Here is a 25,239-nt window from a genome sequence, read left to right as displayed (position 1 = left end):
TACTTTGGGGACAGAAGATTTGTCTCTCACCAGCATGAAACGCCACGTGCAGTGATCATCATGTGCTCGTCACCACATACACATTGCACCACTACCTCTACCAGGAAACCATGGGCTCTGGGAGGGAAAGGGCAAGTCTGAGCTGCCTCAGCAACCCCAGCCTCCAGCCAGGGCCTACCTGAGTGGATGGATGGATGGATGTCCTGTAGCAGAACTGAGCTTGGGAGAACTCTGGGTCCGCAGCCAAGCTCACGACCACTCCTTCCAGTCATTCCCATGCATCTCATCAGTCCTATTTCCAAATATATCCTGGTTCCACCACTTCCCTCTGTCCGTGCCCTCTGCCCCTCACTCACTCGCACCTCTCCAGCACCCCAGCCTCCCCTATGCCAAGCCTACCCAGCTTCAGGGCCTCTAGGGCAGCTGGTACCAAAACCTGAAACACTGTTCCCCTGGAGCTTCCCAGATATGGGACTTCTTCCACCACCCCAGCAAGGGGTCCCTTCTCACAGGCATTCCAGCCATCACTGTCTAGCTCATCACTCTTATTTTCTTCATAGATTATATTACTAACAAAAATGCTTATTTGCCTACTTGTGTCTCCCCCACGAGAATGCAGCACGAGGGCTGGGACTTTGCCCTTCTCTCTCCTCTACATCCCCGGCACCTGTGTGGAAGCTCAACTCATGCTTGGGGAACGATCCCTTGCTGTCCCTTACTGGTTCACACTTCAAGTGTGCAGGTGTCACCCAAATGCATCAGAAAGGCAGGACGGGTCTGGTGCAGAACTCCGGCGAGAAGGCTCAGATCTGGGTGCCTCCTCCAGCTGTGTGGTGGGCAACTCGCTCCCCTCTCTGAGCCCAGTTTCTTCATCAGGAAAAGAGTCTCCACCTCACAAGGGGGTTGTGAGGTTTGAGGGGGAAAATGAAAAGTAAAAGCTTGTGAAATTAAAAATTGCAAGACGTGCACAATATTGTGAGCTGCGTTTATTGTACTCCACTGGTACCTGTCAGGGACCCCAGGACACTGTCCAGCCTGTGTCTGGGAGCTACAATGCTGGTTGCATACCCCACACCCTCCCCTCCTGGCAGCAGCTCCCAGCACCCCTGAATGGCACAGCAGCCAGGACCCCAATGGGTGATTATCCCAGAGGGAACCGTAGTGACACAGGGGCCAAAGCTGGCTCCCTCCTCTTTTGTTGGGCTTGCAGCATTTTTTTTTTCATTAGTTGTCAACACCTTAAAAATAGGAATATTTCACATAAAAGCCTGGATCTCTGGCTTCTCCAGATTTCTGACATTAGACCTGCATTCCCACTTTATAGCAATTAGCCACAACTAAATGACAACCACCAACTTCAGATGGGGACCTGTGCTTTGCCAGTCCCCACCACTCTATTGTACCTCAAGGTCAGCTGCTATTGTCAACTTGATGGTCCAAATATTTTTCATTATAAAGCAATGTCTCTCTGTGTAGTCTTCAGGAACAGTAGGAAAGTCAGTTGCACTGCAAAGACCTCACAAGTCAAAGGCCTACTTCATTCATTTATACAACCTTAAGAGCATCTGAGTAAGAGATCTGTGAACCAGCCCAAATCCCCCCTTTTATCCACAAAGGGCACCCTAGGGATGGGTGCGGCAGTCACTCTACACACACCCCTTCATGCAGCTAAGAGGCAGAGCTGAGAGCAGCAGACTTCACAAGTCTGAGCCAGTTGCTCCTTTCAAAGTTCTCAAATTCCCTGAACCCAAAGTACTGGTAAGCTGGGTGGACACACCAGGCACTTGGCTGTACCAGAGTGAGGTTGTGGACGAAGCAGCCAGACCCAGGCAAAGCTTGCTGGTGTGCCCTCTGGTGGCCATGAGGCAGCTCTGCAGGCCTCCATGAAGAGTTTTGATTTGATTCCAAGTGAGCCCCTGTCAACCACCATGGGTCCCAAAGCAGGCTCCCCCCAACCCCATGTGTGCCAAGTTTTCAACTTCCAACTACTTCCTTCCCCAAACATTCCTGATCTCCATTCCACCCCTCAGCCACTCTCCTGGGCACCCATCTCAGTCTCCAGTGTGGCTGGACTCCTCCTAGGCTGTGTGGCCTCTTCACGGCAGGGTCCAGCCTCCCCATTCTTCACATCCTGGTGCCTCGCCCCAGGCTTAGCCCACGGCAGCCTCGCAGTGGTTGCAGGGAAAAACCCTACAGCAGTGGGGAGGCCAACCCCAACCTACAGGGTGAGCAGCACAGGCCAGGTGGGTCCCTCAGAGAACAGGAAGCACATGACCCAGGAGACGATGTCCCAAGAGCTGCTGTGGCCAGATGGCCAATCTTCACAAGAAGCTGGGGACCTGGACTTTTATGTGAAATACACCAAGTTTTACAGGTTGTCTCAAATGTATATACTACCCAGGCCAAGAAAACACATTGGCGGATGGCTCCAGGCTGGGGCCCAAGATGGAGAGCTCTGCTGAGAACCTGCAGCTGACAGAACCTTCAAGATGCCGGGCGGAAGCCAGTGGTTTTCAAGGTTTTGTTTATTTGAGTAGTCTGTAGCCATCATCATGTTTGATCCTGAGAGGCAAGCAAGGGAGAGAAAATTCTTGGACCCATTTTAGAGTCTGAGACATTGAGGCTGAAGTGGGCTCCTGGCAGGGTCAAGGTCACAGCTAGTGGAGAGAGCTCTGAGATACATGAGGCTGTGTCCCACGCAACAGCAGGCCCCAAGCCCACCCCACCTGGCCTGCCCCCTTAGCTGTGCCCTTCCTAGTCCCCTGGAGAGCCAACCACCCAAAAACAGCTGAGATGGCGGCTCCCTGTGCACACCCACTGGCCACACCCACCCTCCGTGCACACAGCTACAGGACAGGCAGCCCGGGCAGAGCCATGCAGCTCTCTCCATGGGTGCACAGCCCAGAGGCACGCAAGCCCCATGTGGGGTTCAGGTCCAAGCAGAAACACCTCCTGCAGCCTTGCCCATCATGGGGAGAGTTGCGGGGGGGGGGGGGGGGCCCTGGGTCAGCCAGGCGAGTGGCCATGGCCAGCGAGGCAGCCTCACCAGTTGGCCTTCACTGCCTTGATGTCACTCACGAGGTTCTGGGCCAGGCAGATACCAAAGATCTGTAACGGAGAGCAGGTGAGGGAGAGGCCACTGGCAGGGCAGGTTGTCCAGGGCAGAGTGAGGGCATGCAGGGCCACAGTGGTACCTGGAGGAGGGCGATGCCCACAAAGATCCCAGCCACGATGATCAGGTTGTCCTGCAGCCACTTTTCAAACTGGCCCACGCAGCCTTTGGTGTGGATGAAGCCCTGCTGCTCCAGCTCCTGGGGACAGATGGGCACCAGGCTCGGCTCAGCCCACCCACCACCACTGCAGGCCCCATCTCAGTCCAGCTTGCCAAGCTCAGCTCCGCCGAGGACCTTACACCTTAGTGCCTGCAGCCTGGAGCTCAACCACAGGGCCTTCTCCTCATCGGGGTCTCAGCACAGATGCCTTCTCCTCGGAGAGGCCTTCCCTGACTGCCCTGCCCCAATCCCATCACTTCTCTGATTTTATTTTCTTCCAAGTGCTTAGCTGAAATTGTCACATTATTGTTCGTATTTCTTTATCCATGTCTTACTGTTTTCTCCCTCTAGTGGAGTCCACTGCCTTGTGTTTGGCTGTACCAAGCCCCGCGTGCCTCCTAGGACTCAGCATCCCCTCCCCTGATTCCCTGAGGCCTTTTAGAGCCTAGAGGGGACCCCCCCCTTCCGATCCCAGTGCCCCCAGCTGCCCCCAGCCCTGTCCCCTCCCCTCTCACCAGTTTGAGCCGAACATCGTAGCCACACTGAGTGTTGAGGACATCTTCCTGAGAAGAAACAGGCCAGTGAGCAACTCAGTGGGGGGGGGGGGGGGGGCATCCATGGGGTCTCAGGGGAAGCAGATGGAACCGTGGATTCCGCTGCGTCCACCGCTCCTTAAGCTAGGCTGGCTGGGACCCGTGCACCTCTTTCCCTGATGCCAGGGCGCATGGCCACAACACCAGCTTGAACTGCTTCAGTTTTAGGAACCCTGACTGCTCGAGTTTTATAAGAATGGGAAGAAACCTGGCCCTCGTTGTCCCTGTGCACTGTGACTGGAGGGGTGTCACCGAGAGAAGCTTCTGCTCTAAAGAAAGCCATGAAAGGGTCAGAACCCCCAACCCTGCCACCCCAGCATGGTGGCCCAAGAGGAGCAGTCCCTATCCAACAGGGCTCAGCACTGCCCATGGACACAAACTCCCCAGCCCACAGGGCTACTCCTATGTAAGCTGACCTCCCCCAACATCCACATCCACAGCCCCCAGAGCAGGGTGGAGTCGAGCCAGCCCGGGGATGGGCTCTTCCCAGACTGCGCCTGCGAACTGCGAGGCCCACCCCTCCTCACCAGGCCCCACTCACCACAGGGTCCCTGACGCAGCAGGAGAAGGGCACCCCGCAGCGCTCCCGGCTCGGGTTCACGTCAGTGCAGTTGAAGTAGATATTGAGGTTCCAGTCGTTGGGCCCTCGGGCTCCGCAGCAAGACCACTAGCGGGTGGGAGAAGAACCCCAGGTGAGCCAGGCCCAGTCCAGGAGCCCCATCCTGTTTGGGGACAGGCCCAGGCTGCAGGAAGACAGGGCTGGGCTGGCCGGGAGGGGGCCTAGAGGCAGCCAGGCAGGCGGGTAGCTCCGCCACAGACAGGCCAGGCCTGGGCCCAGGGCCACCAGAGCAGCTTGAGGCTCCTGCCTGGGTTGGTGGGGGCTGGGTGGAGTAGGAAGGGGCTCCTGAGCTTGTCCCCTAGTCTAAGAGAGGATGAGAAAAGGAAGGGAGGGGGCAGGGATGGTGGCCCAAGGACTGTGGCTTCCTCCAGGCCACCTTGAGGGGTTCGAGTTTCAACAAACCCTGTGGGGAAAGGCACCACTGAACCCCACATCTGTGACCCGTCTCCCCACACTTGCCCCAGCGATTTTTACAGAAGACCTTCTCTCTTCCTCTCTGCCAGGACAGGAGGGCAATCCTGCCACCCTCACAATGATCCCATTCCACTTTACAGATGCTGCTGTCAGCACCTGTATCACCATTACCCCTACCCAGCACATCGTGGGGCTGCAATGAAGCAGGGAGCTCATGATCTAGTGGGGAGACAGGAGCACACAGCCTTAACTCACTGACATGGCACAGGCTGCTAAAAAGCTGGCCCTCAAGGGACCAGCTCAAGGCTGGTCTTGAGAGGCCTTCTCCTCTCCCAAGGCTGCCCCCAAGAAGCCTTCGCCTTCTCCGGGCTTCCCCATTTCAGCCCTTACCACAGTTTATAATTCTACACACACACACACACACACACACACACACATGTTTGTTTGTTTTGCTCTTTTATCATCTGTCTCTTCCCCCAGACTACCATCCCCACAAACACAGGTCCCAGCTTTTTTCACCTCTGAATCCCCAGCCCCTAGCCCAGAGCCTGGCACAGAATAGGTCCATAACAATTCTGTGTTGAATGAACAAATAAATCACATCCTAACCACCTGCCTCTCTGTTTACTTCTGCCCTGGGTTGAGAGCTCCTCAAAGCAGGCACCGGCTCTGGTTCACTCTGGATCCCAGAGCAGTTCTTGGGGTGGATGGCACCAAAGGAGTATGACTCTGAGTGTGTGTGACTACGCGTGTGAGTGGGTGAGAATGTGCAGGCGGGAGGTGTCTAGGATTTTGTGAACTGTTCACTGACTGCTTCTTCACAGGGGTTAGGTTTGCAAGCTTGAGGGCAGAGCTTCTGGGGGGCAGGTCTCAAACTCGAATATGTTCAGAGGCCAAACGAATAATATAAATGAGGGAAGAGGGCCGACAGGTATAATAAAATAGAGTGGCGGGGACGGGGCAAACAGTCCCTCTACCAGCAAAGGGGGCAGTGGCAATGTAGCGCCAGCCCAGACTGTGGGCCCAGTTTAGTAGAAGAAGAAATCTATATTTTTATGCCACGTTTCCTCCTTTAAGTGTTCTGTAAGCCTGGCCTACGAGCTGCCAGTTTGGATCCTCTGGCCTCTGTTCCCCAATGCTGTGACCATGCAGGGCTAGGCACATGGAGATCACGAGGGGCTGGCTTCCTCTCAGACAGGGGCCCTCCTGGCTCGCTTCCTTGGGGCCTGCCTGGCCTGGTGGGCGAGGGAACAGACCCAGCACATAGGGAGCTTGCTCCCTCATTCATCTGTCCAGCACGTGCCTCCTGCATGTGGTCAGAGCTGGATGCTGGACTTACGTATTCCTGAGCAAAGTCAATGAGGTTCTGGAGGTCAATGTCGTCCCGATAGGCCTTGACATTGTTGTTGATGAAGAGGTTGAGCTGGTCTCGAATCCAGTCCTTGAAGACGAAGGCCAGGATCCCTGTTGCCAACTCCAGGAAGAAAATGAGGCCAAGGAACACGGAGAACTGGGGTTGGGGGCACACAGACAGTGGGGGTCAGAGATACAGGGTCTGGGGTTGCCACTGGGTGGGGCTCCAACCTCCTGCACCCTGACCCAAGACAGCCCAGAGTCCCCACCTTCTATCATGTTAGTATTGTTTTATGATGAAAAAAGATAGTGCTGTTCTTACCTACCCTGTTGTCTTTGAGAAACCACTCTCCACACACACATTCAGTTTCTGCTGCTACGCAGGAGCCACCTCCACCTCTTTTCCCATTCCCACTCCCACACAGAGGACTGGGCATGCGTCAAGATCCCACCAATCAGAGCATTACCTCCCCTGGGACCACAGGGATTGGTCCAGAGGCAGCCAATCAGGACTAAGGAGATGCAGTTGAAGTACTTGGGCAGAATGGTTGGGAAGGGAGAGCCTCACTCAGCCTCCATCAGGAGTTCCTGGGAGGGCAGCTTGAAGCCAGCACCCACCCATTCCTGGACATCTTTCCACCCCAAGAGGACTGGAGCCAACCCAGAGGGACAGAGCTGAGAAACAGAGCGACTAGGACAAGTGACACTGTGGTGGCTGCTGGATCCAAATGCGCTGGCAGTTAACACGCCCTTGGGCTTTCTTAGTGGCCCTTTTAGCTTAGGCCACTAGGTTTCGGCCCCGTACAACAGAAAGGATACTATAAACGTGGAGAATACAAATCTAGTGATTATTGTTACAATAACATAATAATAAAACTACCATTATTAAGCATGAACTATGCAAGAAGTGGGTGGGAGGAGGTTGGGGTCCCCAGTGGGAGGGCACTCACAAACTTGAGCAGGAAGGTGTTCTCCCGGAGGGCCCCAATGCAGCCGGCAAAGCCCAGCACCGACATGATGCCTCCTACCACTACAAAGAGCCACACAGGGTCAAGGCCTCCCAGATCTGTCAGCGCCGAGATGTTGGAGAGAACACCCTGTGAAGGGCGAGCAGAGGCAAATGGGGGGAGCTGGCCCTCCCACCATCTTGACCCAGAGCAGCCCCACACCCTACCCCACCGCCTTACCTTCTCACCCCAGGCCCAGAGACCAATGGCCAGGAACAGGGCTCCCAGCACCTGCAGAAGCAGCAGCAAAGAGCTGAGGGCTGGGGCACCAGCATCCTTCCCCACCCCCAGCAGAGCCCCCTCCCCACTACTGCTCAGGGTCTTCAGGAAGCCAGGGAGAAAGAGAGAAAGAGGGGAAAGGGCTGTAAATGGGATCCAGGGTCCTTTCTTCTTTTTTTATTTTTAACATCTTTATTGGAGTATAATTGCTTTACAATGGTGTGTTAGTTTCTGCTTTATAACAAAGTGAATCAGGTATACATAGACATATGTCCCCATATCTCTTCCCTCTTGTGTCTCCCTCCCACCATCTGTATCCCACCCCCTGTATCCCACCCCTCTAGGTGGTCACAAAGCACCGAGCTGATCTCCCTCTGCTATGCGGCTGCTTCCCACTAGCTATCTATTTTACGTTTGGTAGTGTATATTTGTCCATGCCACTCTCTCACTTTGTCCCAGCTTACCCTTCCCCGTCCCCGTATCCTCAAGTCCATTCTCTAGTAGGTCTGCATCTTTATTCCCGTCTTGCCCCTAGGTTCTTCTGACCATTTTTTTTCTTTTCTTTTTTTTAGATTCCATATATAGGTGTTAGCATATGGTATTTGTTTTTTGCTTTTTGATTTACTTCACTCTGTATGACAGTCTCTAGGTCCATCCACCTCACTACAAATAACTCAGTTTTGTTCCTCTTTATGGCTGAGTAATATTCCGTTGTATATATGTGCCATATCTTCTTTATCCATTCATCTGTTGATGGACACTTAGGTTGCTTCCATGTCCTGGCTATTGTAAATAGAGCTGCAATGAACATTTTGGTACATGACTCTTTTTGAATTATGGTTTTCTCAGGGTATATGCCCAGTAGTGGAATTGCTGGGTCATATGGTAGTTCTATTTTTAATTTTTTAAGGAACCTCCATACTGTTCTCCATAGTGGCTATATCAATTTACATTCAGGGTCCTTTCAATCTTCCCAAGAATGCATCTCAGTGTTTCTTCCCACAGGACACAGCTTGGAAGACTGAACCGTCCCCAGCCCTAAGACGGACAAAGGCGGGCCCCTTCTTGGAACTCAGAATTGGAGCAGAGGATGGCCAAAACAGTCCCACCAAGTGGCAGCAGCTGTTTCCTGAGCCTCTGTTCTCACCCCAGGCCTATGTTAGGGTTCCAGGCTCCTGGCATCCTCTCTGCCCCCTCCCAAGTCTGGTCCTCCTGCTGCCCTGCAACTCTGTGACTTCCACCTCACTCCCGTCCCACCCTTTCAACCTCTGTCTGGCAGAGTACGTTTGTAGTTCACAGCCAAAGACCCCTAAATGACAGGGAATCCCAATTCAGCCCCGTATCAGCAGAGTGGCACCAGCCTAGGCCTTCTAAACACCACCCACCATCCCACCTCATTTCCGTACTAGGAAGAGCCCTGGATATCGAGGGCAGCTGCCTGAACCTGGGCAGGACATCTAGTCTCAGAGGGAGAGTGCCCCTCTGGCCCAAGCCCAAGGCTGCCACCCCACCTCTTCAGACCTCCCTCTCCCACCTGCTTTCTCTACAGGCTCCTTCCCCTCAGCACAGAGCCTCAGTCAGCTCCACCCCTGACCTGCCACCTTTAGCACCTTCCCCTCTCCAACCCCAGGCTCCTCCCACTGCTGTACTCTTTTTCTAGAAATATTTTTCCTTCCCTCCCCCACACTGGATCTGGGATGTGAAACCAAACATCACTTCTCCTGCCTCATCCCACTTGACCCGCCGTGGCCTTTAGGTGAATGATCACTATTTTCTCTTTCCCAAACCTCTCCATGGTTAACGCAACGCCGTTCCTCCTCCTGCCCTTTCTCAGCCTCCCTCCTACAGTGCTCTGCTTCACCTGCGCCATGCACATGGCTACCCCCCTCCCCCACCAGGTTCCAACCTCAGCCTTCTAGTCTTCTTTTTCTCACACTCATCTTTCACCCCATCGTGACACTGGCATCTCCTGATCTCCACCCAAACCTCTCCCCGGCTCTAGAGCCCTTAGTCCACCTGCCTGCTGCAAACGCCTCCATGTCCCAGGATCCATTCCATGCACCAGAAATACATCAGGGAATAGGACACATGAGCTCTCAGCCCTCATGGAGTTTACACTCCAGTGGGGGAAATCCACAGTGAGCAAACAAGGTAATTTCAGATACCAACAGAGCCTTTAAAGAAAATCAAACAGGGTGATGAAATGGGGAGTTAATAGGGTAGTGGGGGCATGTTTCAGTTAGGGAGCATGGTGACATTTTAGCTGAGGTTTGAATGATGAAAAGGTGCACTGAAGAGAAGAGAATTCTAGGCGGAAGTACTGGCAAAGGCCCAGAGGTAAGATCATGTTTGGCAGTGCAAGGGACAAACTGAAGGGCAGCAAGGCCAGACACCACAGGGTGCTGTGGGCCACGGGGAGGAGTCTGGACTGTATTCTAGTGAGAAAAAACTGGAAGGTTCTGAGCAGGGTAACATAAGGGTCTGCTTTCCATTAAAATAAAAAAATCTCTGGGCCTGTTTCACAGGTACCTCCTTCAGGCCACCTTGACCCAAAACCAAACCCCCAAGTGGCCCAGTCCTGTCAGTTCAGCCTCATAACTTACCCTGGAGCCTTCCTCACCTTTCCCACCTGCCACCACCCCAACTTTGCCCCAGCCCTCCTCCCTGGTCTCCCTACCTCCAAACCCTGCCCCTCACTCACCCTCCCCATGTCAGCCAGGCAGATCTGCCTCCAAAACAGAAGCTAGAACATACCCATCACCCAGCACTGAAGCCTTGAGTGCTACCCTCTGCCCTCAACATAAAACTCAAACTCTCTGCCCCAGACCTGGGGCCTTTCACACTCGGGCTCCCCATCCTGGAGGACCCTGGAACAAGCCTGGGTCTCTCATGCCTCTCGCCCCTTGACATCTGGGGGGGTTCCCTCTGCTTAATGCTCTGCCTCACCTCCATCTACTGCCCACTGAGCTGTCACCTTGGCTCTGCACTTACTGGCTGTGTGACTCTGGGTTAAAAGATTTAACTTCTCTGTGCCTGTTCCTTCACCTGTAAAATGTAGATAATAAAGTAGCTGCAAGAATACAGTAAGTTATAATTCATTTAATCTGCCTAACAGTCCTGAGGGGCAGGCTTCATTATCACCCACTCGCTGCCAGGGAAGCTAAGGCCCAGAGAGAAGTGACTTGCCCACTGTCTCACAGCTAGGCCTGCTTCACCCAGAGCCTCAGACTTCCCTGACTAGTGCTCTCTGCACATGGCTCACACCCTCGAGGCTGGGCACTGCTGGGGCCAAAGGACACCCACATTGCATGAGCAGCATGTGGGTAAAGGGCAGTGCCACTGAGTCCTGATAAACAAAACTGAATGGGTCTGGCATTCTGACCCAAGACGTCAGAAGCAGAGACTGCAGAGGCAGCAAGTAGCCTTGGAGATATGGGATGAAGAGGGAGAAGGGAAAGATGACTTGGCAGGGCCCAGGGCTACAGATGCCACCCTGGGAGGGGCACCAGCAGCTCCCTTCTCCAGGCAGGGGCAGCCCTGCCCTGGAGTCTCGGTTTGGTCATTTGTGGATGTTGAATTCTGTTCCCCAGGGCCAGCTCTCCTGGCCTCTCATCAGGAAACATCCCCTGTCCCCGGCCGAGAACTAGGGCGATTGGCCCTCCCTGCCCGCAAGCCTCTTTGGGGTGGGGGTGGGGCTTCGACCTTTGACCTACCCTCCCCCTTTGTAGGAGCTTAAGGCGAGGCAGCAGGCCCAGGTACTGGAGAGGTAAAGGGGCAGGAGACGGGATCCCGTCCTTCGAGGAGGCTCTCATCCCTACGGGTAAAACCAGGGGTGGGGCTCCGCGTATCCCTGACACCCCCGGGTAGCAAAGGGGCTGGGAGGGAGAGGGGGCGCCCGCACTAAGCGTGCCCATGGGGTCTTCACGGAAACACCTCCCATTTCTCCGCCAGGCCTCGGGAAGACCCCGGAAGACTGTCCCCCCCCCCCCCCCCCCCGCCACTACCGCAGTGGCTGGGACCCGTCCCCTGCAATCCGGGCCTCTTCGTAGTTCCCCTGGGTGGTCCTGGGGGTGGGCGTGGAGGTGCGAATGGGAGGAAGGAGTGGGGGGACGGTCCCAAGCCCTTGTGGCAGAGAGTGTCTCCCCCTAGTAGGGGACTGAGCCTCCTTCTCCCGCCATCCCCAGCACAGGGCCCAGAACCCACCCCGCTCTCACCCAGAAGACGATGTTGAAGCCAAACAGGAAGTATTTCCCGCAGCAGCCGACCTCGGGTTCCTGGAAGTGCTGGTGCTTGCCGGTCATGGTGAGCGGAGCCGGGGGCTGGGCCCAGCCCTCCGCGGGCCGCCCGGGGCTGGAGCCGCCCGGGGCCTAGCCCGGCGGCTGCGGCTTCATGGCTGCGGCCACCCAGAGCGCCCGTCGGGCCCCGCCCGACCCCCAGGGTCCGCCCCGCAGGGACCGCCCTCGGCTCCCGGACCGCCCCCTGCTTGGTCCCCCTCAGAGCCCCACCTCTAGGCATGACTCCGCCCCCTCCATAGGCTCCGCCCCCAGCCTTACTCCCCTTTGGAGCCCAGTCTCCCGACTGTCCCCTCCGGACCCCACCCCCATACAGGCCCCTCCCCACAGCCCGACTCAGCCCTCTCGGAGGCTAGCCTCTAGGCCTGACTCCTCCCTATGCGCTGGCCGCTGCAGCGTCCTTCAGACCAACCTGAGATGCTGAGGGCGCCGCAAGTCGCAGACACGAAAGACCCCTAGTTCCCCCCACACCGCAAAGCTCAGGACCAGCGCCACCCCAATCCCCGACCTTGCCGTCTGTTCCCATCCCTAGAGAGGAGTAACTACTGAGCTGGTGAGCGAGAGGAGGATGGTTATATGGATGGTGTTTAGCACACGTGCAGGACGTTTTATTACAGTGGAGTCCAATCAGAAGCGCTTTTTGGGTGCTGGGATGAATTGGGAGACTGGGATTGACATATAAACACTTGATACTATGTATAAAATAGATAACTAATGAGAACCTACTGTATAGCTCAGGGAACTCTACTCAATGCTCTGTGGTGACCTAAATGGGAAGGAAATACAAAAAAGAGGGATATTTGTATACCTATAGCTGATTCACTTTGCTGTACAGTAGAAACTAACACAACATTGTAAAGCAACTATACTCCAATAAAAATAAATTTTTTAAAAAAGCGCTCCTCACTGGATGGAAATTCTTTTTTTTTTAATTTTTTTATGGCTGCGTTGGGTCTTCGTTGCTGCGCGCGGGCTTTCTCTAGTTGCCGTGCGTGGGCTTCTCATGGGCTGGCTTTTCTTGATGCGGAGCGGGCTTCAGTAGTTGTGGCTCACCAGCTCTAGAGTGCAGGCTCAGTAGTTGTAGCTCGCGGGCTTAGCTGCTCTGCGTGCATGTGGGATCTTCCCAGACCAGGGCTCGAACCCATGTCCCCTGCATTGGCAGGCAGATTCTTAACCACTGTGCCACCAGGGAAGCCCCAGAAATTCAGTTCTACCTCTACTCGTTCAAACTCAGAGTGGATGACACCTGGGTCTTGTGAGGGCCACTCCTGCTGCTCCCTGCCCCTTCAGTTTTGCCAGGGGCATATACTGCATCCCCTGGCTCAAGCCCCTTTGGCCGTTAAAGCCCCCCGCCCACCATCTAACCCCTCTCCCCCTACCAGCTTCCACCCTGATCAGGCTCCTTGGTACCTGGGGCGTCTCACATGAGCCCTCTCAAGGCAGGACTAGAGCAGATCAAGGTTTGGGGGGCCTGAATTTTACTCAATTTTAGAGTCCTCTTTAAAAATAATTCTGGTTTTGTTTAAAAGTATTTATTTAGGAAACAGAAAGGGGCTTAAGCTTCATCACCTTCCAGTTAATCATCGTCTAGCAGAACCATAGTAAGGCCTGACCACCTCTCCTGGGCCAGGGCCTCATCAGTCGCCCCCGCCCCCGCTCCCACCCCTCTAGGGACCCACGCACAGCTGGCTGAGGGGAGGTGTGGGATACAGGGTAGGCTCCAAGGCTACAAATCTGATGAGAGGCAATCCATAAAAGTTTTTAAAGCAGAGTGATCAATTGAGAGAGCCCCCCACTCCTGTCCCTGAGCTCCAGCTCTGGGTCAGCGGCCTTGAGCCCCCTCCCCCAAAATGGAAGAGTCTGGCCCTCAGGCCACCTAGCCTCTTTTCCCGAGGTGGGGAGCACGGAGTAAGTCCTGGATCCTAGGATTCTCTCCTGTTATCTTTCCACCTGCAGTTGAGCCCTCCTCCCACCAATAACTCACCTCACCCCACTCTACCCAACCCAAGCCCCAGGGTGAAACAAGCCCAGGCTTTCCTCCACCTTTCCGTTGCCCTGGTCCCTCACATTGGGTCCCCCACCAGAACTGCCCCTTGTCCTGGGCCCCAATTCACATTAAAGAGTGTTCGTATTCACTCCAGAATAGGTGAGAACCATGCCATCTGCCCCCAGCCCAGCCCCTTTTACACACACACACACACACACACACACACACACACAGCAGTGGGAGGCTCAGGGGCAGCCAAATGGGCAGTGGTGCCAGGGTCCCCTCACACCACAAATTTGTTCTTGGCTAGGGAGTTGCTCTTGGCGGCCGTGTCTGCGTGGGCCTGGTACCCAATGATGGTCTTTGTGGAGAGTCCCAGGCGCTCTTTGTAGACACGCCTGGGAGGTAAGTGGGAGAGGAAAGGAGACAGGCAGTCAGCAGCGGGTCCTGCAGATAACGTGGGACCCTGGGTCCTTTGCTCAGAGCTCCTACCCTGGTTCCAACCACAGTAACTCCTGTTGTATTTGTCTTACCCATGTGGAAACCCAAAATGTGCCTAGTGCAAAGGAGAAGAGGTCTGTTAAGAAACAGTTTGAAATTGAGATGCCACACCCTTTACACAAGTGGTGAAGAAAGAAGGGAGAGACAGCATGCAGAGTTCCAGAGGTCTCCCTTGCAGGCCAAACCACGCCCCTTCCACCACTTTCCCCTTCTCTCCTAGAAGAGACCCAGCCCCCACCCTGTGCCAGAGATACCCCTCACCCAATGCGCAGCACGCCCTCCTGGTTCTCTGTCTCCCTCGTCCATACAGCAATCTTGTCCCCCTTGGTTCGGATGTTGATGACGGCCCCACACACCTCCCGGCTGTGTTCCTCAAAGCTCTCCCCGATCAAACACAGCAGCTGGAGCCAAAAAAAAGGAGGAGGATGAGGCTTCCTGGTGGACACAGAGTCTGCCCCCACCACCCTGAGACCACCGCTATACACCAGCCCAGCCCCTTCCCTTGGGAAGCCTCCCCGCCCAGTCCCCCACTCACCGTCTCCAGCCATAGGTGGTCCAGCTCACTGTGGCGCTGCTGCTTGGAGAGGCTGACCAGCCAGCGACCACCCCGCCTATTCCTGCTGTCTTCCCACATGGGCTCAATGCCATCCTGGGAGGCAGGCTTGCAGATCAACCACCTCCCTTTGTTCAGAGGAAAGTGAGGGCCTGGCCACCTCCCCAGGTCCTGCTCTAGCCCCTCAGTAGGCCTCCACAGGCCAGGACCTTTCTGCCTTCATCCCTCCTGTACAAGCAGGTTCTACCAGCCATTCAGCCCCCCAGACCCTCCTGTGAGTTCCCATGGGCCCCTAAGCCTCAACATCTGTCACCTCACATAGCCTTGCGTGGGTGTGTGTTTATCTCCCGTACTGAACCAAGTTCCTTGATATGAGAGTTCAAATGGAGGTGATTAAGAAAGCATCTGGGGAGGGGCTTCCCTGGTGGCACAGTGGTTGAGAGTCCGCCTGCCGATGCAGGGGACACGGGTTCGTGCCCTGGTCTGGGAAGATCCCACATGCCACGGAGCAGCTGGGCCCGTGAGCCATGGCTGCTGAGCCTGCGCGTCCGGAGCCTGTGCTCCGCAACGGGAGAGACCACAACGGTGAGAGGCCCGCGTACCGCAAAAGAAAAAAAAGAAAAAAAGAAAGCATCTGGGGCAACCCCAGTGTGGCCAAAGGCAGACATTCCAGGCTCAGCTGCTGGAAACAAATCACCTAAGGAAAATCTTTAAATGCTGATGTCAGGGCCCCACTGCACAGCACCTCCAGGGACAGGCCTGGACATTGATGAGTGTCCTGAGGCAATTCTGATGCACCTCCCTAGTTAAGGAGCCAGGCCAGAAACCTAGACTCCTTCCTTGTTCCCCCTTCATCCCCCTCCCCTGTCCTTCAAGGTACAGCTCAGGTCTGACACTCTGTCCATGCTTCTGCCGAGCGGTCCTCTGATCTGAAATTATACTTGACTCTGAGGGAGGCTGTCCTCGGCACCCCACCCCCAAACGCCTGTGAGGGAGGAAGCTGGGAAGAATCAGCCCCCCTGTGCCCTGGGGACAGGGTGGGGGTGGGGAAGCAGGGCTTACCTTGAACAGGCGTAGTCACAGCCAGAAGAGAGCTTACTGGCCAGCTGGATGTTATTGTACATCCTGGAGAGAGGCCCCCACCCCAGGCTGAAAGTCCAGGCTTTTTAGAGCCTGGTTCCAACTGGCCTCAGACCCCCTCAATCTCTTACCAGACCCCACTGCTTTCCACCCACCTTCCAGCCTCCAAGCCTTTGCTCATACCGGTGCCCCCTGCCAGGAATTCCATCCCCACTTGCCCAGACCTTCGAATTCTACCTTCTCACCCACCTCTAGGGTTTGTGAAGCACCTTTCAGATCTCCTCACTGGATCACCACAGACTCTGAGACAGCCTTAAAACTCAGTTTGTGGCTGAGACAAGCTCAGAGAGGGGCAGGAACTTGCCCAGGGTCACAAAGCATGGAGCAGCAGAGTCAGGGTCAACTCCTTGTTTCTCCCACTTCCCAGGCTCTCTCCCTGGGTCCCAAGGAGGCTTCGGGGGGGATGTGCCCCAGCCCAATCCCCCCGCCACCTCCTTGCAGAACCCACCAAGCCCCAGTCCTCAGCAGATGCTGCAAGGCCCCAGGGAAGACTGGGAAAGCTGTGTAGAAAGCAGCTCCCTGGAGGGGTGGGGTCTGCGAAGGATCCCCAGCTCAGAACCCCATGGCCCCAGCCTCCTCCATGAGGGACAGACACTCATGCCCAGAAGTCCTCCACGGTGTCAAACTTGATGACCAGATGCAGGTTGTCCTGCCAGGCCCTGCTGCAGTCATTCTTGAAGAACCACAGAGCCCACCTGGAGGAGGGCGGGCCAGGAGGAAGCAGAGTGCACCCACCTGCCCGCCCCCAGCAGCAGCTAGGTTGGCAGGGAAGCCCTGTCCCTCCAAGGGCAAACAGGGAGATAGGATTTGGGGCACAGGCCGCCCAAGGTGACTGGAGCCAGTTATCCTGAAGGGCCAGGGGATAAGTGAGGGCCTTTAACCCAGAATCTCAGCTGGGTCAAGGCTGGAAGGGCCACCAGAGCCCAAGTCTTAGGCCAGCTCTGGCCGTTCCCAGATGAGGAAGTGATTCCAAGGCCAAGAGTAGGGCCTACCTGTTCAGCAGTGGGTACAACTCCAGCTTGCTCTCCACGGGGCCCTCGGCCTGGGCCTTCCTCAGAGCCTCCTCACCCACCCACACCCCCGCTGCTGCCTCCTCTTCCTCTTTCTCTTTCTCCTCCTTCTCTTTCTTCCACTTTTGGATTCCACCCTCAGCCTCTTTGGCCTGACCAAAGAAAGAAGTCAAGGTGGGCGGTGAGCCCCAGCCTTCGCTGCCCAAGGGGGCGGGCAGGTGGACTTACAGAGTGCGCGGTAGCCATGCTACAGCCTGGACTCCACGGGCACCCAGCATCCGAGGGGGTCCCCAGCTGCCGGCCTTTAACCCACCATCGCCCCGCCCCGCTCACCCAGGACAGGGGACTGGGAGGAGCCAGCGTAGGGGTGGGGGAGTGGGGTGTTCAGAGCGGGAAGGGCTTACACTATTACTTCCATCAGCAAGCATTTAGTGAGCACTGCAGCCCGGGGGCTGGGAATACAGCTGTGACCAGGCAGACCTAGCCTCCGCCCACATGGTGCTGGCCATTTGGGGGCTGAGATACAATGGTAAGTGTCAGTATTAGGGGTCTGCCCTTAGTGAAACCGCATTCCGCCAAGGGTGGACACTGAATTTAAAGCGGACCGTCCCAGACATGGCAGAAGCTGTGACTCTGAAATGGGGGAGGGGGGCAGGGCGGGGCCAGGTCCGAGATCTTATACACACATTGTGGTGTCTCCTTTTTGGCTCTGCTGTCATTCACCCCCTCGATTTCGCCATCAATGTCATCTGACACAGGCATTTATCTGGTCTCTGGAAGCACCTAAGGGTTTTCTTTCTAATGTGATTATTTAGAAACAAGGAGGATATAAAAAATCCACATTTTTGGTTGCTCTTGAAATTTTAGAGAGGTCTGGCAACACTGAGGCCTCCTTCTCCCAATCTGCTACAGCGGACGCTGCCTTAGGGAAGAGCAAGTAAGGTTTCACACAGGCCTGCCGGCCCACTGCACTCCTGCTTCCTACCTCCTGGGCCATCTGAGTGTTCTCCACCTGGGCATGGATGGCGAGGGCCAGTGCACCTGTCATACAGCCTGGGTTCAAGTCCTCCCTGCCCTGACCTCAGCCAAGTACCTGAACCTCACTGAGTCTCAGTTTCCCTCTCTATAAAATGGGAATGTTAATGATACACAACGCAGAAGCTTAGGTATTAAATGATATAAAACACTTAAAGCCCACAAAACAAGGCCTGGCTCAGTGGTCAATAGCAGTCAGCTGAGGGCTACCCCAGGGTGGAGGAGGGACTGGGGAGGTGAGGGAGGGAGGGAAAGCTGTGGCTGGGGAGACTCTTTCCCTGCCTTCTGAACAGCAGCCTTTTCTGCAGGGGCTGAACGCTCCCCAAACTTCTTAAGGTTTTTCACCCTCCCCTTGTCCACTTTGAGGGTCCCAGCTCTGTAAGGGACCAGTCCCTTCCCCTACCCCACAGCCAGAGAAGCCCATGACCACCTGGAGGCCGACAGTTAATATCTGTTCAACCCACATCCCTAAGCTCCAGGGTGCGCCAGGCCTAGGCCTAGGAGGCAGTGAGGAGCAGAAGATGAGTGTCCCCTGTGCTCTGGTCTATCAGGGGAGCCAGGCATCAGGTAATCTCACAAAGACCTGTGTCATCATAAATGCAGACCTCTGAAGGAGAGGAATTCACAGATGGGAGAAGACAAAATCCATGACCTGCGCTGAGGGCTTTAGAGCAGCACTTCTCAAGAGCATGGATCAGAATCACCTGCAGGGCTTGTTAAACACGGACCACTGGGCCCTGCCTCCCAATTTCTGATGGCTTAGCACAGGGCTTGGGCCTGAGAATTGGCATTTCTAACAAGTTCCCTGATGATGCTGGTCAGAGACCCCGTTTCAAGAACCACCGACTCAGAGGCAGTTCACAGAAGAGGTGACATTTGAGCAAGCATTAACTAGGTAGGTGGAGGAGGGCATCTCGGGGAGTGGAAGCAGCACGAGCAGAGGCTCTGGGGCAAAGGGCCCGTGAGGTACTGGAGGAAGAGAAGAAAGACCACCACTGTCGCTGAGGCCTAAAGGGGGCAAGGGGGGTGAGTCTTGATCTTAGGAGAGTGGAGAGCCATTGGGTGCTTCAAGTGGGTACAGAGGGGCTGCGGAGGTAATCAGATGGGCTTTCTAGCAAGTTCTCTGGCTGCTGTGCAGGAAACAGGCCCTGTGCAATTAAGAGCGAGTGGGAGGAGATCTACTTGGATGCTGACGTAGCTGTCCAGGTCACAAATGGGGTGGCAGGGAAGATGAAGAGAACATGTATTTAGAAGGAAGACTCAGTAGTGCTTGGTTGTGGATAGGCTCTGGAGAGGTGGGCATGAAGTCCCAGCTCCCTGTTGCTGCATAACAAACCACCCCAAACAGAGTGGCCTAAAACTACAATAATCATTTATTTTGCTCACAGAACTGCAATTTGGGTAGCACTCGATAGGGATGGCCCATCTCTACTCCAAAGCCCTATCGATTGGAGTGGCTTACAGGCTGGGGCTGGGACTATCTTCTCACTCACAGTGGGGCGGTCTTTGCTGGCTGACAGATGGAACCTCAACTGGGGTGTCAGCTGGGACAGTTCTATGCAGCCTCTCCATGTGACCACTTGGCTTCCTCACAGCATTGTGGTTGGGTTCCCATAACCAATGTCCCAAGAGATGAGAGGCAGAAGCTGCCAGTTTCTTAAGGCCTCAGCCTGAAACCTGGCACAGCTTTATGTCCAGTGTACTCTTTTTGAGTCCCAGGGCCCACATTCAACAACAGGGACATAATCCCACCTCTCAATGGGAGGAATGTTGAAGAATTTTGGACAGGAGAAGCATTGGAGGAGGGCCAGGCTTGGGGAGAGATCACAAATCCAGATCTGATGGAGAAAAAGGGGGAAAGGACCCTCTCCAAGTGCCAGACATGGTTTTAGCTGCCTTAGAGTCCTGGCCCAGAGCCTGGCATGGGATGATCCTAGCAGCCACAGCAGCCCTTCCCACCATCTTCCACGTCTTCCAGCGTGGGGCAGCCCCTGGAGTCTGGGGTTGGGTGACTATGAAGAGACCCCAGGAGGAACCCCCCCCCAGCCCTATGGGGTTCTGGTCCCTACCCTAGGCCCTCCCAAGTCTGTCTGTGGAGGACATTTTCACAGTGGGGTTGAACAAGTAGAGGCTCTTGAATCCCAATCCTGCCATTCTGTTCCTAAAATATCTCGAATCTGCCCATTACTCTCCCTCCCTCACCTCAGCAAGCATCGCCATCTCTGGCCTGGGCCACTGCCTTTTCTCTCCTAACACTCTCCTTGCTTCCACTCCTGCCTCCCTACAAAACATCCTCCACGTGGCTCAGAGGGATTATTTAAACAATCAGTCTGATCACTTAACTCCTCTCTTTAAACCTCTCCAGGATACCCAGGATGAGATCCAAAGTCTAGGTTCTGGGACTGCAAGTTCCTGCACGATCCAGGCTTACAGGGCTGATCCTCCAAGAGGCCAGTCTAGTTCCTGCCTCAGGGACGTTGCCCTTGACATCTCTCCCCAACTCTTTATATGACTGACTTCTCCCTGTCCTTCAGGGCTTGACTCATTCCACCTTCTCAAAGAAATCTTCCCTGACCACTCTATCTAAAGTAGACCACTCTCCCCCATGTACTTTATTTTATTTTATTTTTTTGGCTGCATTGAGTCTTCATTGCTGTGTGCAGGCTTTCTCTAGTTGTGGCGAGCGGGGACTACTCTTTGTTGTGGCGCACAGGCTTCTCATTGTGGTGGCTTCTCTTGTTGCGGAGCGTGGGTTCTAGGCGCGCGAGCTTCAGTAGTTGCGGCACATGGGCTCAGTAGTTGCGCACGGGCTTTAGGGCACGCGGGCTTCAGTAGTTGTGACTCACAGGCTGTAGAGCGCAGGCTTAGTAGTTGTGGCGCATGGGCTTAGTTGCTCCATGGCATGTGGGATCTTCTGGACCAGGGATCGAACCCATGTCCGCTGCACTGGCAGGTGGATTCTTAACCACTGCGCCACCAGGGAAGTCCCCCATATACTCTTTAACTCAGCATCCATTTTATTTCCTTCTTAGCACTTAGCACCACTCATTCATTCATTCATTCAAAAAATACTGACCTAGCAGTTACTTTGTGCCAGGCACTGTTTTAGGCGATGGGGGCTAAAGATGTGAACAAAGCTGATGGTTCCTCCTCTTTGCTTTGGAAGGCCCCAGGACTAAGTGTTGACAGAGTGTTGATCTGTCAACACTTGCTGTTTCACGGTCTCACCCAGTCTCGGGCATTGAATGTGACGAGTATGGTACACCTGTGGCCCCAATCTGAAATCCCAAAGAGCACATCCAGCTGCCTGCTCACAGCTCCACCTGGGCATCTAATGTGCATCTGGCTCAGGCTTATTGCATCCAAAGCTGAATTCCTGACTTTCCCCTGTCCCCAGACCTGCTCCTCCCACAATCTTCTCCATCCTTCCACCTGCTCAGACAAAAATTCTGGACTGGTCCTGACTCCTCTCTTGTAACCCATTTTCAGCTCTACCTTCAAAACATCCAGGATCCAGCTGCTTCTCTCCATCTCCATTGCCACCACCCTAGCCCAAGTGGACTGTCACCTTCCCTGTACTATGGTGATGGCATCCAAACCGGTCCCAGCTTCCACCCTGGCCCAAGAACAATCTACTCCCTACACAGCAATCTTTAAAAAGGAAAGTTAGATCACATCACTCCTGAGCTCACACTACAAGGGTCTGTAAGGTCCCACCAGCTCTCAACCTTCCCTCCCCGCTACTCTCCACCCCTCACTCACTCCACCACACTGGCCACCTTGCAGGTCTTCAAACGTGCCAGGCCCACGCCTGCCTTAGGACTTTACTCTGGCCACTCCCTCAATTCCTACCTCAAGCCACGCCTTCCCTGCCCACTGCATTTAACTGGTCAAACCCTCAGCCTCACCCCAGCACCCCCATGCTCTTTCTCTTCTTCGCTTTCCCTCCAAGCACTTATCACCTCCTGACACACCCTATATTTTACTTATTTATTTTACTCATCATCTGCTTTCTGGTACTAGAATATAAGGTCCCCAGGGCCTCTTTTACTCACGACTCTGTTCTCCAGTTCCTGGAGCAGGGCCTGGCTCAGAGCAAGTACCCAGAAATCAGAGTCACGTGGGAGAATTGACCATTAGATTCAGCGAGGTGAATGTCACTGATTTTGACAAAAGGGACACAATCTAAGGCATTTTATTTGGTCACTAGTTCATTTGTTAATTGTCTGCTGCCTCCTTCTAGAATAGTAAGTTCTAGAAGAGCAAGGACTTCATGCATCTTGTTTTCTGCTGAATCTCCAGTACCTAGAACAGTACCTGGAACAGAGTAGGCACTCAGGAAAAACCGACTGAAAAGAATAGAGGCCAATGACCAGTTACATGACTTTCCCTCTCTGGGTGTCAGTTCTTTCATCAGTAAAGTGGGAATGAAAGTGCCTGCTTTAAGGGATTGATTTTAGGGCTTAATGATGTAGTGCCTGGCACACAGGTGTTCACTCAGTATCACCCACCCACCCCCGCTCTGTTCTTAGCACCCTAATCCCGCCTGCCTGTCTTCCTCCCCATCCTGAGGCCCGGACAGCAATAATGTTGGTAAATGTTCAATCACACTGTCAGGCACCACGCTCAGAGTTACAAAGACACTTCTGGATTTTTGCAGAACCCAGGCAAAGCTAGGATCCCTAGGATTCTCTTAAGAGAGCACCTGCTGCTCCAGCTGGGATTTTCTCCCAAACCCTTCTTCACACTCTCCCAGCCTTTCCTCTCCAGAAGCTTCAATAGCTGTGCTCCTTGGTACACTCTTAAGAAGGGGAGAGAAAAGAGAGGAGTGGAGCGGCCCATTTTCCAGTGGGGAGAGAGAACAGAAACAAAGAGAGGGCCCCGAGAACTCACAGGTTTAGGGCCTGGCCAGAAGGAGACGCAGGGGCCTGTGCTCTGCCATCCTATGCTCTAAAGGGGGGCTGGCCTTGTGACATGGGGTAAAGAATCCATTGTGCTAGAAAGTAGTGGCCCAGTAACCATGCCACCTTCTTCTGGAGACAGCACATATGCAGAGAGAGAAACAAAGATGTGGCAAATGTAGGTGAGGATATTTGGGTATTCATTGTGCTAATATTGCAACTTCTCTGAAGGTTTTGCTCATTGTATTATGTTTGCAACTTTTCTCTATGTTTGAAGTTTTTAAAAATAATAAGTTGGGGGCAAAACTTTGGGAGGGGGGACAGAGCTGCTAGTGGCTCACCAGTGACCATTCTCCCCTTCTCATACTTTGATTCTAGGAAGTCATAAGCCCAGCAAGATGACCAGAGTTTTCCAGCCTCCCTGCAGCTAGGTGTAGCCAATGAGAAGTAGACAGAAATTGTTGGCTTCTGGGAAAACTCAAGAAAGAGACAGAAAACTGGCAGGTACTCTTTTTAGCCTACTTCCCTTCCTCCTGCTTTCTACATAGACATGATGGCTGGAACTGAAGCAGCCACCCTGGGCGTTGAAGGGGCCTTGAAGGTGGAATCCAGGTACTAAGAATGGTAGAACAGGAAGGTAGGATTCTGGGTCCCTGAGGACTGTGAAGTCATCACACCAACTATGGACTGCCTACTGCAGTAGTACGACTTCTTTAAGTGAAAGAATAAACACCTGCTTTGCCTAAGCTTCTGATTAGCAGCCAAATGAACTTCCCACCTGATTCAGATTTCAACCTGTTTTCTGTTCCCTCTACACTCTGGACTTTTCCACCTGCTGGATCATCTGCTGGGAAAGCTCACCACCACTTGTAAGGTCTTTCTCATCTTTCAAAACCCAGCTTGAATGTCACTTTCTTCTGGAGGCTTTCCCTAGGTACCTCTTCCCTCGTGGACTCCCAGCACCTCCTATTGCTTCTGTTAAACTCCCCCACAGACTGCTTGCTGACCATTCGAGGACTCTTTACTGCTCATTGCTTTGGCTTCCCTGTAACATTTTGTCCTCTAATCCCTTGGCTTCCCTGTCACCGCTCTCTCCAGTTTCTCCTCCTCTCTGTGCTGCTCCTTCTCAGGCTTTCCCTGGGCTCTGGAACTCAGGAAGTTTGCAGTAAATCAGGATTCCGTTCTGGCCCCTCCATTCTTTTCACTCTACCTGTTCTCCTGGGCAATTGCATCCTCCAGCCACCACCTCTATGCAGATGACTACAAATCCAATGGTGTACTGGGCTGGCTTAGACCAGCTCCTGAGAACAAAGTTTCAGGAATTTTGTGAGCCAGGTGTTAAGGCCATTATTAAAAATTAAGTTATATAAATTTATGATTATATAAATATGTTCAAAACAAAGATAATAAACACTCAAAACATAACTTCCTAGTTATTTTACTATTATCTATGCTTTTAAGATTATTTTTTATCTATTTTATCTGAATGGTGGAAATGCTCAGAGACATCACAGTGACATCTTGAAATCAACCACAGCAGGAGAATTTACACCACGGGTATGGGCAAACTCTACAAATCAAGGGGCTTCCCTGCTTGGAAAGCCATGTATTAAAGATTTCCCACTATACCATGGCCCAAATCAATACCTGAAGCCAGCCTGGAGTGACTTCCTGAGCTCTGGGCTCAGATGTCCAACCCTCAGCTGGACTCCTCGTCCTGCACATTCGGTGTGCCCCAGACAAACTCACCATCACCCCCCAAAGCTGCCCCACCCCCTCAATGTCTATTTCATTTTGCAGCAGCATCACTCACCCCATTGTCCAAGCCAGAAACCTGGCAATCTTCCTGAACTCATCTCACTCCCTCCTCCCCAACATCTAATAAGTTATGTCCTCAGTGATGCTCATGTCTCCCCTCCAGTCCTGTTCCAGCCTCACCGAGGCTTCCCTGGTTCAGGCTTCATCATTCCTCCAGTGGATTCTGACCCAGCCTCCTCACTGCTCTTGCTGATTCTAGCAGTGTCCCCCTCCAACCCACCTCCATTTGGGCCCCATAAAATGCAAGTCTCATTTAGGTCTCTTTTGTACTTAAAATCCTTCAGTGACTTCCCAATTCCTGAGATAGGGAGTACAGACACCCTTCGTATGGTCTTCTTTCTCTCTTCTTCCTCTCTCCTCCCTACTGTTTGGTCCTTCCTCATCTGACATTCAGGGGATCTTAGTCAAGAGTCATAAACATCACTTCTGGCTTATTTAAACAGATAAGGAGTTTATTATCCATTAGTGGGAAGCTCAGAAACTCTCCTGGAAAGCCAGAGTCCACTTGGAGACCATGCAGCCTGG

General features: G+C 53.9%; 2 protein-coding genes across 5 annotated transcripts; both read right to left on the bottom strand.

The window, feature by feature from the left end:
• Nucleotides 1-2,507: 2,507 nt before the first annotated feature.
• On the bottom strand, nt 2,508-11,917 carry TSPAN17 (tetraspanin 17). Of its 4 annotated transcripts, XM_073802821.1 has the most exons (10): nt 11,692-11,785; nt 9,498-9,651; nt 7,439-7,489; nt 7,202-7,348; nt 6,238-6,408; nt 4,407-4,532; nt 3,788-3,835; nt 3,195-3,311; nt 3,047-3,108; nt 2,508-2,562 (listed from the first exon to the last, which is right to left on the bottom strand). In XM_073802821.1, the coding sequence occupies exons 2-10, from the start codon at nt 9,582-9,584 to the stop codon at nt 2,526-2,528; spliced, it is 846 nt and encodes a 281-aa protein (XP_073658922.1). In that variant the 5' UTR covers nt 9,585-9,651; nt 11,692-11,785; the 3' UTR covers nt 2,508-2,525. The 4 variants fall into 4 exon arrangements, with proteins under 4 accessions (XP_073658922.1, XP_033709492.1, XP_033709493.1 ...); XM_033853601.2 differs by lacking the exon at nt 9,498-9,651 and having other exon boundaries at nt 11,692-11,915; XM_033853602.2 differs by lacking the exons at nt 7,202-7,348; nt 9,498-9,651 and having other exon boundaries at nt 11,692-11,917.
• Nucleotides 11,918-14,039: 2,122 nt separating this feature from the next.
• EIF4E1B (eukaryotic translation initiation factor 4E family member 1B) lies at nt 14,040-18,008 on the bottom strand. The gene is given in 7 exon segments (XM_033855080.1): nt 14,040-14,154; nt 14,519-14,658; nt 14,793-14,918; nt 15,884-15,935; nt 16,544-16,645; nt 16,943-17,112; nt 17,946-18,008. Coding segments are annotated over 7 exon segments (768 nt in total).
• Between the last annotated feature and the right edge of the window lie 7,231 nt (nt 18,009-25,239).

The sequence above is a fragment of the Tursiops truncatus genome, chromosome 3 (assembly GCF_011762595.2).
Source record: "Tursiops truncatus isolate mTurTru1 chromosome 3, mTurTru1.mat.Y, whole genome shotgun sequence".
Classification (NCBI taxonomy): Eukaryota; Metazoa; Chordata; class Mammalia; order Artiodactyla; family Delphinidae; genus Tursiops; species Tursiops truncatus.
This window is presented reverse-complemented; position numbering and strand designations above follow the sequence as displayed.